Source organism: Perognathus longimembris, chromosome 9 (assembly GCF_023159225.1).
Source record: "Perognathus longimembris pacificus isolate PPM17 chromosome 9, ASM2315922v1, whole genome shotgun sequence".
NCBI lineage: Eukaryota > Metazoa > Chordata > Mammalia > Rodentia > Heteromyidae > Perognathus > Perognathus longimembris.
In genome coordinates this window covers 11,333,923-11,350,683 of record NC_063169.1, presented here as the reverse complement: position 1 = coordinate 11,350,683, position 16,761 = coordinate 11,333,923, and the positions used below count along the sequence as shown (strand labels likewise).

Sequence of the window (16,761 nt, the reverse complement as noted above, 5' to 3'; positions counted from 1 at the left end):
AACACCAGTGCCCCCTGCCAAATTTTCATTAATTTTCATAAAAATGCTTCAAAGAGAAACATTCCCACTGGTACACTACAACTGAGAAGAACTCCTGCCAAATAGTCCTCTTTCTCCGAAGCAGTGACAGCTATGCCCAAACTTCACCCCCCTTTCTGCCTTTGTTCTATTACTATGACAATATGAGGCTCCCTCCCTTCTAAGGTGGACCGGAGACAACTGTGTTGAGGAATGTTCTTTGGTTTGGGGAAGGAAGATAAGAATCACTGCTGAAGGAGACAGTAAACAACCTCAGTAGGTACATACCTTCTCAGAGTGCTTGAACTGCCTCCAGAAGCTGTCATACATTCTTTTGGTAACCTTTTCAGGAGTGCAAACAACTGTTTTGATATAAACTTTAAAGCTACGATCCAATAACTGGTTAATTTCACCATAGTCATAGTCATCATATCTGTTAAAAGACATAATTAAGAATGAACACTTCCAGTGTATGATCTGTTCTCTTTTTACAACAATACACAGTAGTAGTATTTCTTTTCCCTCTGTGTACGCCATTGATCCCCCTAAACTATTACTTATAAAGTTCACCTCGGAGTGGTAGGAGTGGTAGGGGAACATAGGTAAACTTTGGGAGAGGAACAGAAAATGTTCTAGTGCTCTAGAAAATAATTCCTGAAAAATGACAATATTAACATGGTACCACTGGGCATCAAGCAAAAGTATGTAATTACGGTCATGAACAGGCAGCCATACTGGGAGGAACTAAATCTGAAAAACCCAATGAGGAAGTTAAGCAATTCAGCAATTACATTTATTACTGGTGGTACTATTGTATGTTATAAAACTGTAAAAAGGTTTCTGGGGTCAGGTGAGAAAAAAATGGCAGGAAGGTGGGTGGAGCCACGGGCTGGCTTACACATGGTCTCAGAAGTGCCGCCACCACATGGACGGCATGGATTACAGATCACACAGGCACTGCTTATGGAGCTTTCAGAGGAAAAGGGTTCTTGGCAAAGCTGGCACTATAGTCATCCGAAAATCTAAAACCAAAGTCTGCCACAGATTAGTAGAAATTAATTTAAAACTGGTCAGACATGCCTTTTAAAGGCCTGTGCCGTTTAAATTAGAGGACTTGTATGTTTTGACCAGAGTCACAGATAAAACTAAGGGATAAGCAAAAGCTAGTATTACAGCTAAAATAACCAGAAAGCAACAGAGCATGGACTCTGTGCGCATATGAGAAGGTACTGTATCCTGACTGCATTTTCTGGATAACACCATGTTGCTGAAAACTTAGCAAGGACAGAAGTTCCTCATTAAACCTAACAGTAAGGACATAAGCTTTTCATCGGATGAAGCATTATGGGCTTAGGACTCTTCAGAGGGTCCAGAGAACAGCCACATGGAGAAGACCTAGATGTTTGGTGACAAACTGCTTCCTCTCATCTGTGTTCTGGGACCATCTTACTTGCCCTTCCCTTCCCTGGAGGTATCTGTCATTTCCTTTTCCCTTCCAGTCACTCTTCCTAGCTAGAACAGAGGGAGAAAATTGAAGCTGCAGGAAAGTAGGTCTGTGAAGCACACAGCAGCATAAAAATAAGTTCCTGGAGGGGAGGATGGTTATAAGTATATATCTGTGTCTGGATACACTGCAAGCATCTGAGTAGTTTAGGTCTAGAGGAAAATATCTCTTTAAACATAAGAAACAGACTAACCGTATTCCAAACATGCAGTGAATATAGTTCCAAATAGCCCGTCTAAGCATTGAGGTATCAACATCTTTGTGCATTGCCATCGTATTGTAAGTAAGATTGTAAGCAATGTGAAATTTTTCATCAATCAGCTGTCCCACATCTGGATAAAGTCGATTTACCAAAGAATAGCCATGGTCTTCCCAGCAATAGTCCTAAATATAGAAATAGAACAAATACAAGTAATTAAGATGTGGCCAAATAGCTCTACATGCACAGCTGTGCATGGTGGTGAGGTCAATGGTAGCTGCAGCTCACTGTCTTTCATTCGGAGCCCCTAGGAATCTGTACTCCAATCTGCTCTTTTCCATTTCCATATTGAAACGTGTAAAAGGTTAAATTTTGTAAGGGAATGAATTTAAGAACCAATACAGGCAGTTTTCTCTTACCAACAGGCCACTGATTTTTAGCTTCCCCAAGTCTTTCTACTCAGTCTCTAGAGGTGACCCAGTTTGAGATTCCTCTTCTCACTTTTCCCCACGGAAGCTAACCAAATGGTGCTCAATCTTTGTGAATTTCTAAGCCAGGCATGGCAGCTCATGCTTGTGATCTCAGTTCTGGGGGTGGGGGCGCGGGGTGGGGGGAGGGGCGCCAGGCAGGAAGCTCTAGAATTTCAGGCCAGCCTGAGTGGCATAGCAACACCTTGTCTCCAAATGTCAATAATTAAAAAGTGAATTTCTAGCTGAATATACTCACTCATTCTTTCTCCTAGCCTCAACTACCTTTCAGCCTTATAAACTAAGCTTCTAATTCATTTTCCTATAGAAAGTCTAATAAGCTCCTACTACTACCTTGTTCTCCTGTTTATTTTTCCTAAAGCATCTCTGGTCAAAACTTCCAACCCGTGCTTGCTTTGGCAGCACACATACTAAAATTGGAATGATACAGAGAAGATTAGCATGCCCCTGGCACAAGGATGACATATTTTTGCAACAGCAATACTTATAAGACAATATGCTGTAAACCAACCGTACAGCTCGGTGGGGGCGGGGTGGGGTGGGAGGAGGGCCCTGGGGAGAGGGGAAGATGGGAGAAAATGACGGAGGTAACAAGTTTGAGAAGAAATGTGTTCACTACCTTATGTATGAAACTATAACCCCTCTGTACATTTCTTTGACAATAATAAATAAAAAATCTGAAAGCAAGGAAAAAATTACTACTCAAAACAAAACAGGGCTGGGGATATGGCCTAGTGGCAAGAGTGCCTGCCTCGGATACACGAGGCCCTAGGTTCGATTCCCCAGCACCACATATACAGAAAACGGCCAGAAGCGGCGCTGTGGCTCAAGTGGCGGAGTGCTAGCCTTGAGCGGGAAGAAGCCAGGGACAGTGCTCAGGCCCTGAGTCCAAGACCCAGGACTGGCAAAAAAATAAATAAATAAATAAAAAATAAAAAAATAAAAACAAAACAAAACTTCCAACCCTCATTCAAACTGTTTGGACATTTCAGTCAGATCTAATTTTAAATTACTTTCCCACTAACATACAAGTAGCTACACTCTTGCTTAAAATTCTCAACAACCCAGTCTCTTTATCATTTCTTTCTCTCTCCTACCTAAACCTAAGCCTAACTATTTTCTTACAATCCTTTGCTTATTCCCTCCCTTTTGGCAGTGCTAAGGGCCAAATCCAGGGCCTTGAATAGTCTAAGCAAGTCATCTACTGCTGAGCTATAACCCTCCTGCCCTTTGTTTTGATCATCTAAATCCTTTAAATTCTAATTCCCTTCATAAAAATCTCTTTGACTTCTAATCTGTTATATTTCATGAGACAGTTTAACTCTTCCTTATGCCTAAAAAAATCCATTTAAGCAGTATCTTAGTTTTTTGGGCAAAGAGGCAAAAATCTTATAGTTCAACTACTTTCATAATTCTGGTAGAACAGTTATTACTTAACATTTGCCCTAACAAGAGGGAGTTGGGAGTATCCATTAATCTGAATTAAATACCTAATCAAAATATTTAAGCAATAATTTTAAGACATATTAGAAGTCTAAATAAAATCAGAATACAGAGTAGATATTTGCTAATTAGTGGTTCTCAAGTTTTCTTCAGAATTTACCTTCTTAGATACAGCTTATAAAGCATTTCTCAAATCTACATGACTTTTTCTCAAATTTGAGGCTTTTCTAATCAATCATGTGTATATAACAAGTTGCAATTTTTACCTGAACACGAAATGTTGGAACATGCATTCCATGTCTTGAGAAATCCTTGTAGCCATAACTAGTATCTTCAAAGTGACGAGACACATCTCTTGCTGGTGTAACTTCTTCATCATCTGAAACAATTTTAAAAAGCCATTGAAAGCTTTTAAAAGACAGGACACTGGTTAACATTCACTTTACTCATATAAAAAGGAGATAACTTGTTCTTTGACAGTAAGTAACTACTACCAACCAAAACAAGAGAAAGTGGCTGAGGTAGGCTTTAAAAAAAATAGAAAGTACTAGCTTATCAGTAAATAGGAAGTAGTAAAGTAAGATTTTTTGTTATAAACATTCATGCTGGGTGTGTTGGCTCATACTTGCAGTAATACTAGCTATTCAGAGGAAGAAGCTGGGGCTTTGGTAATTTGAGGCCAGCCCAGGCAACGGTAGTACACCCCGTCATCTTAGCTGTGTGGGAGGCCAGAGAGAGGAGGCTGCCCTGGGCAAAAAGTGAGACACTGAAAAATAACCTACAGCAAAAAGGGCTGGAGATGGGGCTAGAAGCTTGCTAAGCAAGCACAAGGCCTCCGGCTCACACCTAAGTACTGCCAGAATGAGTAAGATATTCAGAGTTGAATTTTTTTATGCTTTTCCTTCCCTCTTTGGTAGTCTCTCTTTCCTTCTGTGTCCCCACCCTAATTTATCAATTTTATTAGTGCTTTCTCAACGGTTTCTTCAAAGTATGAACAGCCACTTGGTTAAGTAAAGAAGCAAGTCAAGAAGAGATGGCTTCATAGTTTGAAATAGAATCAATCTTTCTTTTCCCCTCACTTTTTTTTTATTAGCACCAACTGGTTGTACAAGACAACTGGTTGTGCATAAATGGATACAATGCACCTCCATCAGACCCATCCGGTCTTGGACAATCTTTAAAGTGATAATAACTTTTAAAACCAGTTATGCTCTAACATCTAGTACTTCATTTTTGTTGAATATTTATGCTCTTTAATGTGTAACATGATGAAACATTTTAATGGGTCCAATGAACTGACATTTTTACAATAGTTCCTATAGTGTTTGCCTGTTTGCAAGCCTTTTTCCTTTCATTATGTTTGAAGAGTTGATGAGATTACTTTGTTGTTGTTTGGCTGGCCATGGGACTTGAACTCAGGGCCTGCGTGCTGCTCCTGAGCTTTTGTGTTTGAGCTTATTGCTCTACCACTTTGAGCCATAGCTCTACTTGTGGTTTTTGGAGGTAAGTCTCATAGGCTTTCTTGGCTGGGCTGACTTTGAACTAGGATCCTCAGTTCTCAACCTCCTGAATAGTTAGGATTATAGGCGTGAGCTACCAGTGCCTGGTGAGATTACCATTTATAAGTAAACACAATATTTTATGAAAACTCTACATCTTCAGGTACAAATAGAAACAAAAATCAAGTTAGCACCTAACCTCCCTTTGTACAATTTTTCTTTCTTTGCTATTACAGGCTTGATGTTTCTGACACATTCTCCTTTTTTGTACTTGTCAAAATATATTTAGAGAACATTTATAAGCTTTCACAGTACCTGGTTTACACAGAATATCCCCAGATTTGCAGATAGATAGATAAAGGTTAAGCATAAAGGGCTAATGGTGTTACTGACAATTTAATAAACATCTCCTTTTCCAAATCATAGAAAAGCTCAAAACAATTGATGCTTTATTCATTAAAATTCTTTGTTTTAAAAGAATAAAAGGGGACATTCATATATTCAGTGACTTACATTCACAAAGATTATTAGCAGTGATTTTAGTGTCAGAAACCAAACCAAATGTCTAGTGCTATTTTCTTATGTATCCTTTCCTTAGTTGCCTGCTTTGAAAATTATCTCAAAGTAGGAATACCTAATGCAATAACCTCCCTAAAAGGAAAGAGATATATAGCTTGATGTTTTAAAACTTACTGAAATTAATTAATTACGTAAAAAGGGTTTGCAATATAAACTATATTCACTGTGTTCATGTTGCTCTTACCTGAAGAAAATACAAACATGCTCTCTCTTTTTTCTATTTCAAAACGTGAAGCCATCTCCTCTTGACTTGCCTCTTCTTCATCTCGACATTCCTGTAACTGCTTCATCTTCTCCATGAGGGCTTCAACCTCAAAGAAGGAATCACTTACCTGGAGAACAAACACAATGTTACATAGGGCAGTTGCAGTTTTGGAACTTAATAGGTTGTATTAAGTCTGTCTCTTAATGATTTGGATCTTGCCAGACCCTGGTGGCTCACACCTGCAATCCTAGCCTCTCAGGACGATGAAACCTGGAGGACAAGTCAGGCAGAAAGGTCTGCAGAAGTCATATCTCCAGCAAAAGTTTGGACTGGAGATGTGGCTGAACTGGTAGCGCTTCAGTCTTGAGCTAGAAAGCTGGGCAAGGGCATGAGGCTGTGCGTTCAAACACTGGTACTGGTAAAAGCCGCCCCCCCCCCCAATAAAAAGAATGGTTTCTTATCAGAATAGAGTAAAAAATAGATTTCCTCATAGTTTTATTATACATGCATAAATAATTGGAATTACTTTAGTCTATTGGACATATATACATATATATTCAGGTGTAAAAATATAAGAGCAAACTTATTTTAACAATTCTAATGCTTTTAAAGTGAATAATTACCATCACTATTCATGCTGCTTTAAACATTAAAATAGATCTGAATGTTTTAAAGTTAACTTCTACTTGCTGAATTAGTTAAATAAGATATGCAAAGTATAATAATTTTGTACTATATAATCATTTTGTATTTCTATCAACATGTCTATCTCTATCATCTTGAAAATAGTACTTGTCTGTCTATACAGTTTACCAGTTAAAAAGGGAACTGGTTCTCCCATGGCTGGAGGTGGCCACCTGACCTCTGCAAACGGGGCTAGCAGCTATCACTTGCTGTGGTGACTAGTGGTAGCACATCTGCAGTGATGGGTCTTAGCACATGAGGAGGAGGCAAGTAGACAAAATGATTCATAATTCTATACCTTAGGCATCCTTCCTCTAAAAACGGGACCAAACCTATGGCATATATACTTTATAAAACACTTAAGTCTCAAAGTATCAACGCACAAGGTTCGAATACAAAATTAGTATTTCCCCCTTATACATTTTATTTCTTTTGCCAGGAGTGTTTTTTAGATCTACCTTCCAAGTTTTCCTGGCTTCTACTCATGGATCCTTCAGTGAGTCAGCTTGTTTCTTCCAACCATCTACTTCCTATTTCATAACATGCAATTATTCTCGCATAGCACCAGTCACAACCTATAATTGTTATTTGTATGAAGTTGGTCTGGTGCTTGCTGAATTTATTGGTATATATCCACAATCTAGCACAGTACATGAAACAGATATTTGAGAAACCTGTTACAGAATGACTGCCGGATAATGTTATATTAAAAGATAATCTGTTTACTTGTACTATGACTTTCATCTGCTTTATACAGGCCAAAAACCCTATATTAAACTCTTTAGTAATTCCATCATGGAAAATATTTCTATGATGAAACTGAAAATTTTAGTGGATGCATTTCCACATTCATTTCTGAGATGTCAGCAGCCATACAAAATACCGTAAAAAAAAAAAAAATTAGGATAGTGGGCTGGGAATGTGGCTTAGTGGTAGAGTGCTTGCCTAGCATGCATGAAACCCTAGGTTCAATTTCTTAGTACTACATAAACAGAAAAAGCTGGAAGTGGCACTGCGGCTTAAGTGGTAGAGCAAAGAGAGGCTTAGGGATACAGCCCAGACCTTGAATTCAAGGCCCAGGACTGGGAAAAAAAATTAGGGGAGTACATAGAATGAACTGAGGTTTTAAAAACATAATAAAACAACGGTGTGACTGGAGTGTAAGAAGTACTTACTAGTCAACCCCAGGACAACCACCTCTGTTAAATACATTTATATACTGTAAACACATAAACATCTCAAGACCTACTTATTATATATATTTTGTTCATCAATCTCTCAGATAAAAAGCTTGATTTTATTATATATTCTTAGGAAAGATAATCTTCAATAAATTTATGAATTATGAGGAAAAGGAAAGTTTCTTTTGCTCCTTAACTAATTATTAAATTTGTTAGTGATTAACAAAATACAGCATTTTTCTTTCCCCCTGACAGAATCCTACGGAAATCTGGGGCTGGCCTTGAATTTACTACGTAACCTCGGCTCGTCTTGAACTTGCAATTCTCCTGCCTTCACCTCGGAGTGCTAGGATTATAGGCACGTGTCACCCGGCCTGGCAGCGTTTCATTTCAGTATTATATGTTAATAAGATACCAGGAAATTATTTCAATTTGTTTTACCATTTGTATCTGAAGAACTGAGATAGTTTATTCTCCAGATATGTGTCAGATATATCAGCTCATTGTCAAGTGCCATCAATATGGCACCTCTAAAAGCATCCAACATGGAAATGGGGACCTAACGAATTAGAAAAATAAAATTTCTTAAAGAATCCAGTACTTTTTCTTTAGCTTGTACTAAACCACTGGTAGGAAAGGCTAAGGATCACTCTCAACATCCTAGAAACTGATATACTTTCTTGGATCCGCTTATAACCCCCAAGGCTTGATAAATAATCAGTGTCCTTGGGCAGGTCTATCACATGAATCCAGTCACCTCAATGGAGAATGGCACTGGAGAGTCTTGGGATCTGTCAAAATAGAGCTGCGATAAACCTTGGACAATCAGATTCATTTCTACTTTAATGTCACTACAGATAAATCTACCTCTTATTTTAGCACTTGATAAATGCTAAGCACTGAGCTAGGCTTTTTCTCCCTTGTTTTGTCATAAGGCCTCATAGCCTCCCCAGGCTGGCTGAGAGCTCACAACTCTCAGCACCCCAAGTGCTGGGGTTCCAGGCACGTGGGTACCACCCTGCTGCTCATTTCTTGTTGTTTTGGTGGTACTGAGATTTGGACTCCTGGTCCTGTGCTTGTTAGGCAAGTGGTCTACCTAAGCCATACCTCTAGCTTGCTATTTTAAGTTTTTAGAAACATTGAAACCTCACAGTAACTTTGTCTTGTACCTTTATTTAGACGTGAAAAAACGGGCTCAGAGAAGTTTGTTGGTAACTTGTCCAATTCAAATATACAATGAAAGCCAATTCAACCTGCCCAAATTCTGAGAAAATGTGTGAAAAGTGTGTTCAGGTGACTGTGGTACTATTTTCTATTTCTGTGACTTCTCTTTTGAAGAATAAACACTTGCCTTTTCATTATAATAAGGAATACAGGGAATTTTGGCTCACTGCAATCCGAGAATCTAAATTTATTTACAGAAAATCCCACATGTTCTTATGTTTGTAAGAAATAACAAAACAAAATATAACATAGCAAAAACAAAGGTGGAAAGCATTAACAAATTTATCATCCATATCAACTTTTCTGTTTCTATAAAGTTCATCATGAAGAAGAATATTTTAAGAGGAGAAATTTCCAGATCAGCACTGACTAAATCCTTAAAAGTGGAGTTAAGAATCCAACTGTTCCTTTTGCAGAAAAGGATATTGGCACCAGGAAGTGTGTACTAACAGACCACAGTTTTTCAGCTTCCCCTTATTTCACTATTGTAGACATTCAGTGTTACCTAGTGCTGATGGAGTACATGCTGATGGTTCCTGACCCTAAAATTACATGAGGGCAACCTCTTAGAGTGGCTTACAACCCTGTGTATCCCTGAGTATGTAGACTAGTAATGAGCATTTGAGGGAAGTAAATAAGTTCATCCTTAATGAAGAGGGTAGGTGTCTAAAAGACTTAACATGGTGGATTTTCTAAGCAGCCAAATGAAGATGTAACAATTATTGTGATTAGTCTCATTACAGTCCCATACTAATAGACACTTACCGTAATATTTCCTGCTGAGTTGACCTGCATCTCATCCACGTTGTGATTGCCATTTGTAATGTCACAGATGCAATAGTTACTAACAGAAGGAGGTCTGAACGTGTGGCCACCATCACAATGAATTTCTGGACTGATTCCACAGCCAAATGTGAATGAGGCAAGAGAATGATAGTGTGTGAGTAGAACTACGGCATGCACCAATTCCGCTAGAGACCAGCTGTGCTCCTCAGCTTTTAAAAGCTCCTTTGGAAAGCAGGGAGGAAAAAAGAAATTAGGGAACATTTTCTTATACTTGGAGGTGTCGGTAAAATTATATGGCTTAGCTGAGTATCTGTGGCTCATGCCTGTAATCCTAACTACTCGGGAAGCTGAGAGCTGGAAGATTTGGGTTTGAAGACATCCCAGGCATTAAAATCTATGAGATAAATATGGCTCAAGTGGTAGCACACCAGTCATGAACAAGAAATCTCAGTGAGAGTGGGAGGGCCTGAGTTTAAGCCCCACACCAGCACAAAACAAATAATAGCAAAGCATCTATTGAAAACAGAATTTCATATAAAACTTAAAGTAGAATTTCAACATGAAACTTGTAGAACAATTCTGAACATGTAGGACCTACAACTTACTAATGTTCATGAAATATATAAATAGAACTATTAACACATTGCTTTGGTGTGTGTGTGGGGGGGGAGAGAGAGTCCTGGAGTTTGAACTCAGGACTTGGACACTAAGCTTTGGTGCTCAAGGCTAGCTTTCTATACTTTGAGTCACATCTTTAGTTCCACCTTTTTGGTAGTAAATTAGAGATAAGAGTGTTGGCTTTGAATCATGAACTTCAACAGACTCCTGAGTAGCTAGGATTACAGATGTGAGCCACAGGTGCATGGGTAGGATTTTATTTTTTATACTTATTTAAAAACATAATAATGCATTTTTCTTTTTCTTTTTTTTTGGTGCCAGTTGGCTGGAACTCAGGGCCTGAGTGTTGTCTCTGATATTATTTGCTCAAGGCCAGGACTCTACCACTTGAGCCGTAGCTCCACTTCTGGCTTCTTGGCGGTTAATTGAAGATGTGTCTTAGGAACTTTCCTGCTCAGGCTGTCTTTGAACCCTGATCCTCAGATCTCAGCCTCCTGAGTAACTAGGATTATAGGTGTGAACCACTGGCACCACGTTACAAAATACATTAAAAAATATGCATTATAATCGAGAGACACAGGGTAAAAAAAGACAAACAACTACAAAAGCAATACTTGCAAAACTGTTTGGTGTAAATGAACTGAACAATTCATGGGGAGGAAAGGGAAAGGGGGGAAGGGGAATGAGGGAGGAGGTAACAAACAGTACAAGAAATGTATCCAATGCCTAATGTATGAAGCTGTAACCTCTCTGTACATCAGTTTGATAATAAAAATTTAAAAAAATGCATTGTATTTCAAGTGTCAGATAGTAAATTATACTGTTAGTTCAAATAATACTTATGTGTTTCAAGTGGAAGTTACTGTGTGAAATGGTGTGTTTTGCTATCAAGTCTCATTAAAAAAAAGTAAGACAGTAACTTCAATAATTTGAAGTGGTTTCAACATTATTTAATCACCAAATTATACTTAGGTTAAGAGTTAGGGGGGCTGGGAATGTGGACTAGCGGTAGAGTGCTTGCCTAGCATGTATGAAGCCCTCTGATTCCTCAGTACCACATAAAAACAGAAAAAGCTTGAAGTGGCGCTGTGGTTCAAGTGGTAGAGTGCAAGCCTTGAGCAAAAAGAAGCCAGGGACAGTGCTCAGGCCCTGAGTCCCAAGCCCCAGGACTGGCAACAAAACAAAAAAAAAAAAGAACTATGAATATGGCTGGGTATTGGGTATTGATAGGTCCGACTGGCTCATCCTAGCTACACAGGAGAATCACAGTTGAAGGCCAGTCAGGTTCATGAGATTCATCTCTGTTTTTAATTTTTGATAGTGGTATTGAAATTTGAGCTTTGGGCCTTAAGCTTGTTCTGCCAATGCCCCTTGAGATTCTATCTGAATAGAATTAGCTGGGTGAGGTAGTATACATTTGTCATCTCTACATGGGAAATGTAAATAAAGAAATCACAGTCCAAATTGGTCCAGGGAAAAAGGGAGACCGTATGTCAAAACCCAAGCAAAAAGGGCAAGAGGTGTGGCTCAAGTAGTAGAGCACCTGCCTAAGCAAGTGTGAATTTCTGAAGGGAGGGAAAAGTTAGGCCTAAGTCCCTTGTGCATCATTACATTATAATCTTGTGCAATTTCTCTTTGACAATACAATAACATTTAATATGATTAATAAGATACTTATATCCCTTTTGACATCACCTATTATGTAGATGTTTAAAATATTCTATAAAATAGGGAGAGTAGACCAAAAAGATGTTTTTTAAAAGTCATTTACTGTATAACCAGAAGGAATTAAGATGACATTATAAAAATAAAGATGCCTAACAATGTAGTGCCACATCACACCTATGAGAATGGCTAAAATTTCAAACACTGACACCAGTGCTGACAAAGGAATGCTTCTTCATCACCACCGCATGCAAACTGGTATGGCACAGACTTTTTACAAAGCTCATAATTAGCTCTTTGTAAGACACAGACAGCAGTGACAAAGTAGTTTACTCAAGTGAGCTAAAAGCTTTTGTCTACTAAAATGCTTACACAAGAAGACATACTAGCTATATTCATAATTGGCCCAAACTGGCAGCAATCAGGATGTCCCTTTAATAGGTGAATGGATAAAATATGGTATATCCATATACTGGAGTATAATACACCAATAGAAATAAATGCTTTCTCATGTTATCAAAAGGAAGAACTTCAAATGCATTTTGATAAAAAGCCAATCTCAATATATGACATTCTGGAAATGTAGCAAAACTTTTCAGGAAAGGACCAGTAGTTGCAGCTGTTTAGGAGGAAGCACAGGGACATGACTGTTCCTCTGTATTCTATAGTAATAGTATCATGACATTATGCACTTGTAAAAACTCTGGAGTTGTATAAGACAAAGATCGAACCCCATTGTGAAGGATGCAGCTACAAATCATCATTGGTCTATCACTTACAAATGTACTACACAAATCCCAGATGCTGATAATAGGAGGGAAATGTGTTTCTGAGAGGGAGTTGAAAAATGGGAATTCTGTATTTTCTGTGCAATTTTTCAATAAGCCTATCTTTAAAGAAGTTGTAAATGATGCTCAAGATACATTACTTCACTACCTACCTCAATGTGTTCTTTGGTAATAAGCCAAGGTCTATGGGCTAATACTTTGTTGAGTTCTCCCAAATTCTGTAGTTTTTGAGGAGCATTCTCTAAACCATTGAGCCACTTGGGGTCCCCACCAACGTGAAGGAAATCATTTACGTGCAGGTTCACCAAGTAGGAGCACTGATGTCTTGCTGCAGCCTTAAGAAAAAAAAAAAAGATTCCAACTATAGATATGAAAATCTTGAACTATTGCCAATCTGTTTTCAACATCAAAGCTGTTTTTGATTACTATGTTTTAAATTTTTCTGTGAACTATAGAGATGCAGTTTCATGTAAAAACTAAAGGATCCAAGTACTTCATAGAAAACACCTCAGAATTACTCCACAAATAATTTGTTAAAAAGTAAATCTGAACTATAAACATTTTATCAATATACAAATTTTAGAAGCTGAGTTTAAGAAAGTTCAAGTAAGTTGCCAACCACAAAATGATGGAATATAACTTACAAGCTGAACAAGTTGAGCACCACTTGTATCATGTTAAGTATTTAGAATAAGATAGGTCTTTTGTTTGGCTTTTATTCATTAAGGAAAAATGGCTCTTGGCATAGTGTAAATATATGTAGTATTTTTTGTTAGGCTTGAATACAAAGTTATTTAAAAACAGGAAAAATAGACTTCTTTACAGGAATCCAATTACAAGTCAGAATATAAGTATTCGTCCCTATGCTTAAGGCATTAACTACCTCTTACAGAGATTTCAGACAGGGAGATTTTTTTTTTAATCAAACATTTACAAACCATTATTCCAATGTAGTGCCGATAATGTAGGGGTAATGGCCCATCCATTTGCAGTAGATAGTGTTGAGTTTTTAAGAAACTTTCTAAATATTGTGGGTGGAAAACCATCACTAATGTAATGTTATCCAAACGACCCAAAGCAGCAAAAGAATCTGCAAATAAAGCATGCATCTGTGCGTCTTCTCTCCCCACTTGGAGAATCTGTATAAATGAGAAGAAAGCAATGGTTATGTAAATTATAAATTGGTGTTAAAGCTAATGTGCGTTGGCTGCATTGTGTCATTTAGAGGCAAATTAAATTTGGCTTAAGAGAGGGGTTATGAATTTAAACTTGTAGCAAAACAGAAGACTAAATGGACACATTATACAGTCGGGAATAAACAACCAAAGCTGAATGTTAAAGGCCATCAAGATGGGCTGCTTGAAGAGTTGGCCAGAGTCCAGACAAAGAAGCAGATTTAGATGATCAAATTTGCCGAGCTTGCAAGCAGACACTAAAGCCTTTTCTTCTAACAGTGCCCACTTTCATTAAATTTAAGGAGAACCAAAATTAACTAACAGCAACAATCCTTAAGAAAACAAAGCATAAATCCTTTTACATATGCAGAATTAAAGGCCCAACTTAGTGTGTTCATAACAGCCTGCCTGTGGAGATGGTCAAGAACAAGTAATTCAGATTACATGCACACCTAATTAAGATCTAAATATAAGCAGGTGGGATGTTATCAGTCAAAAACAAGTCTCAGCTTTACTTGATTAAAAATATGGGTGTTTAAAAAACATTATGACATACTAGAAATCAACATGTCTACAACAGCTTTCTAATCCCATAAACTCACTGCCAAAGTATGATTAACTGTCATCAACTGCAAAAAACACTTGGTTGACCAATAATCATTCAGATACCAAGATGTAGGTCATCAAGACATTTCCTTAAAAGCATGCAGTTCACTGTCTACTTTCACAAACAACATACCTCCTTTTCTGGGATGAATCTGCTTGGTCCGTGTCCTAGTGGTCGAGGAATTCTAATTCCAAGTTCCTAGAAAAGAAAATGACACCATCACAGGCAGTAAACAACATGAAATGAGATACAGGAATGGGAGGAAAAACAACCAGTTGAACAGAGACAGGCTTGTTGTGGTAATTTGTTTTCATGGCTATCTATACATACCAACTCTTCTGTTTGCACGGCATAGCTAACATCTTATAACATGACTGACTAAAAACAATAAAACCTGTTTCCCTAAAACCAGAGTTTTGCATAAAGTACTTGGCAGAAAGTCTAGAACAGAAAGTTCAGCACATAGCAGCCAACCCTGTGGGCTGTCAGTGATACAAAATAAGACCAATGTGTTTGTACATCCAAAACTCAACCAAAATATCAATCTCTGTGCATCTTTTCAGGAAATGAAAAGGCCATACTTCCACACAGATGCCCTAAAAAGGAAGTGTCATTATTGTATCTAGGATAACACCTCACCATAAGCACAGAAATATGAGAAATAAAACCTAGCTAAACGCAAAAGAGAAAGTGCTAGAGTAAAATGACTTTTAGAGAAATTCATTTTGTGTCTAGGCTTGTTTTAAAACTTTATTTATGGGATGCTATTCATCTTGCCTATAATCTATTTAGAGAGCTCAAGTAAATCTGAAATAAGTGGCTTTTCCATCTTTTTGGCATAGTGAATTTAGAATCTTATATGTAGCATGATTAACAGTAACTACCTACTTGTTAGAACCTGTCCTTTCCAACACAATGTACTTCCACAAATAAAGGCATAATAATATCTTACTCCCTCAGCAAAGCCCATGTCTTATTAATCTGGTCTCCTTTTTTTTTTTTTCCTCTTTTTAATCTAGTCTCATTAAAAATGTTTTGGATGACCAGGTGCTGGTGGCTGACACCTATATAATCCTAGCTACTTTGAAGGCTGAGATCTGAGGACTGCCATTTGAACCCAGCCCAGGTAAGAAAGTCCATGAGACTCTTATCTCCAATGAACTACCAAAAAGCTGGAAGTAGAGCTGTAGCTCATGTGGTAGAGCACTAGCTTCAAGCTAAAACACTCAGGGACAGTTCTAAGCCCCAGGACACGGACACACGGACACACACACACACACACACACACACACACACAAACCGCTGCCGCCACCACCAAAAACAACAAAACAACAGAAAAAACTCTTAGAGCTTATACAACTAAACATTCACCTCCTGCTTTTAACATTATGTAAAATATTATTTCTATTCTTTTCCTACTGTTTCCAGAAGAGCTTCATGATATAAACCACATGCTTTCCTTTTAAAGAAAAACAAGAGGGAGCAGAGAAATACATCTAGCAGTGGGTCCAGAAACTTGGTCCAAGTGAATGAAAATCTTTTGAGCAGAATAGATTTTAAAAAATTAAGCATACATGACAAAACTAAATTTTTGGGCAGGAGAAATCAAGACTTAGATTCAAAGTAAGGTATATATTTGCTGACTGAACCCATAAAATAAGATGTCAAATCTTATACTGGAGGTTAGTGGTTTCTTATTCTGATTATTGCACACTTATAATGAAGATAGTATATAACTTGCACTTCATTAGAAGAGACATTAAATTCACTAGTCATGTATGTGTGTCGCTTTTAATAGTCTACAATAAATGGCGGAAGAAAACATGCTCCTGCTGCTCAATGTATCACCTTGGCAGCCCTTTATAAAAAGGATGACTCCATTAGCCTTTCTAATTGCTGAATCTCCATCCCACCACCTATATTTTAAACAAATTTTGGGGGTGTACAATATTTTAAAACAAATTATAATGGTTACAGAGTATAAACATATTTTAAAAAATCAACATTCTCATTTTCTTAATCTCTGAAAATTATCTTAAAATGCATTTTAGTCTTAAGGGTTTATTACTCATCTCATAACTAAGACATACTTAGGACT

The 16,761-nt window shown here is 37.7% G+C and overlaps 1 protein-coding gene and 1 non-coding gene across 4 annotated transcripts in view; one reads left to right on the top strand and one right to left on the bottom strand.

Annotated features, from left to right (window-relative positions):
- Sesn1 (sestrin 1) overlaps positions 1-16,761 on the bottom strand; it is a 90,767-nt gene that overhangs the window by 1,777 nt on the left and 72,229 nt on the right. For all 3 annotated transcript variants that reach the window (XM_048353722.1, XM_048353724.1, XM_048353725.1), the window contains 8 exons: positions 14,796-14,861; positions 13,820-14,020; positions 13,034-13,216; positions 9,790-10,032; positions 5,915-6,062; positions 3,919-4,031; positions 1,716-1,906; positions 307-451 (listed from right to left, as the gene is read on the bottom strand). In XM_048353722.1, the coding sequence (XP_048209679.1) occupies positions 307-451; positions 1,716-1,906; positions 3,919-4,031; positions 5,915-6,062; positions 9,790-10,032; positions 13,034-13,216; positions 13,820-14,020; positions 14,796-14,861 (1,290 nt within the window). The remainder of the gene's footprint in view (positions 1-306; positions 452-1,715; positions 1,907-3,918; positions 4,032-5,914; positions 6,063-9,789; positions 10,033-13,033; positions 13,217-13,819; positions 14,021-14,795; positions 14,862-16,761) is intronic.
- LOC125357837 lies at positions 2,596-2,697 on the top strand. Its single transcript, XR_007212229.1, has one exon. It is a non-coding gene; the product is annotated as a U6 spliceosomal RNA (small nuclear RNA).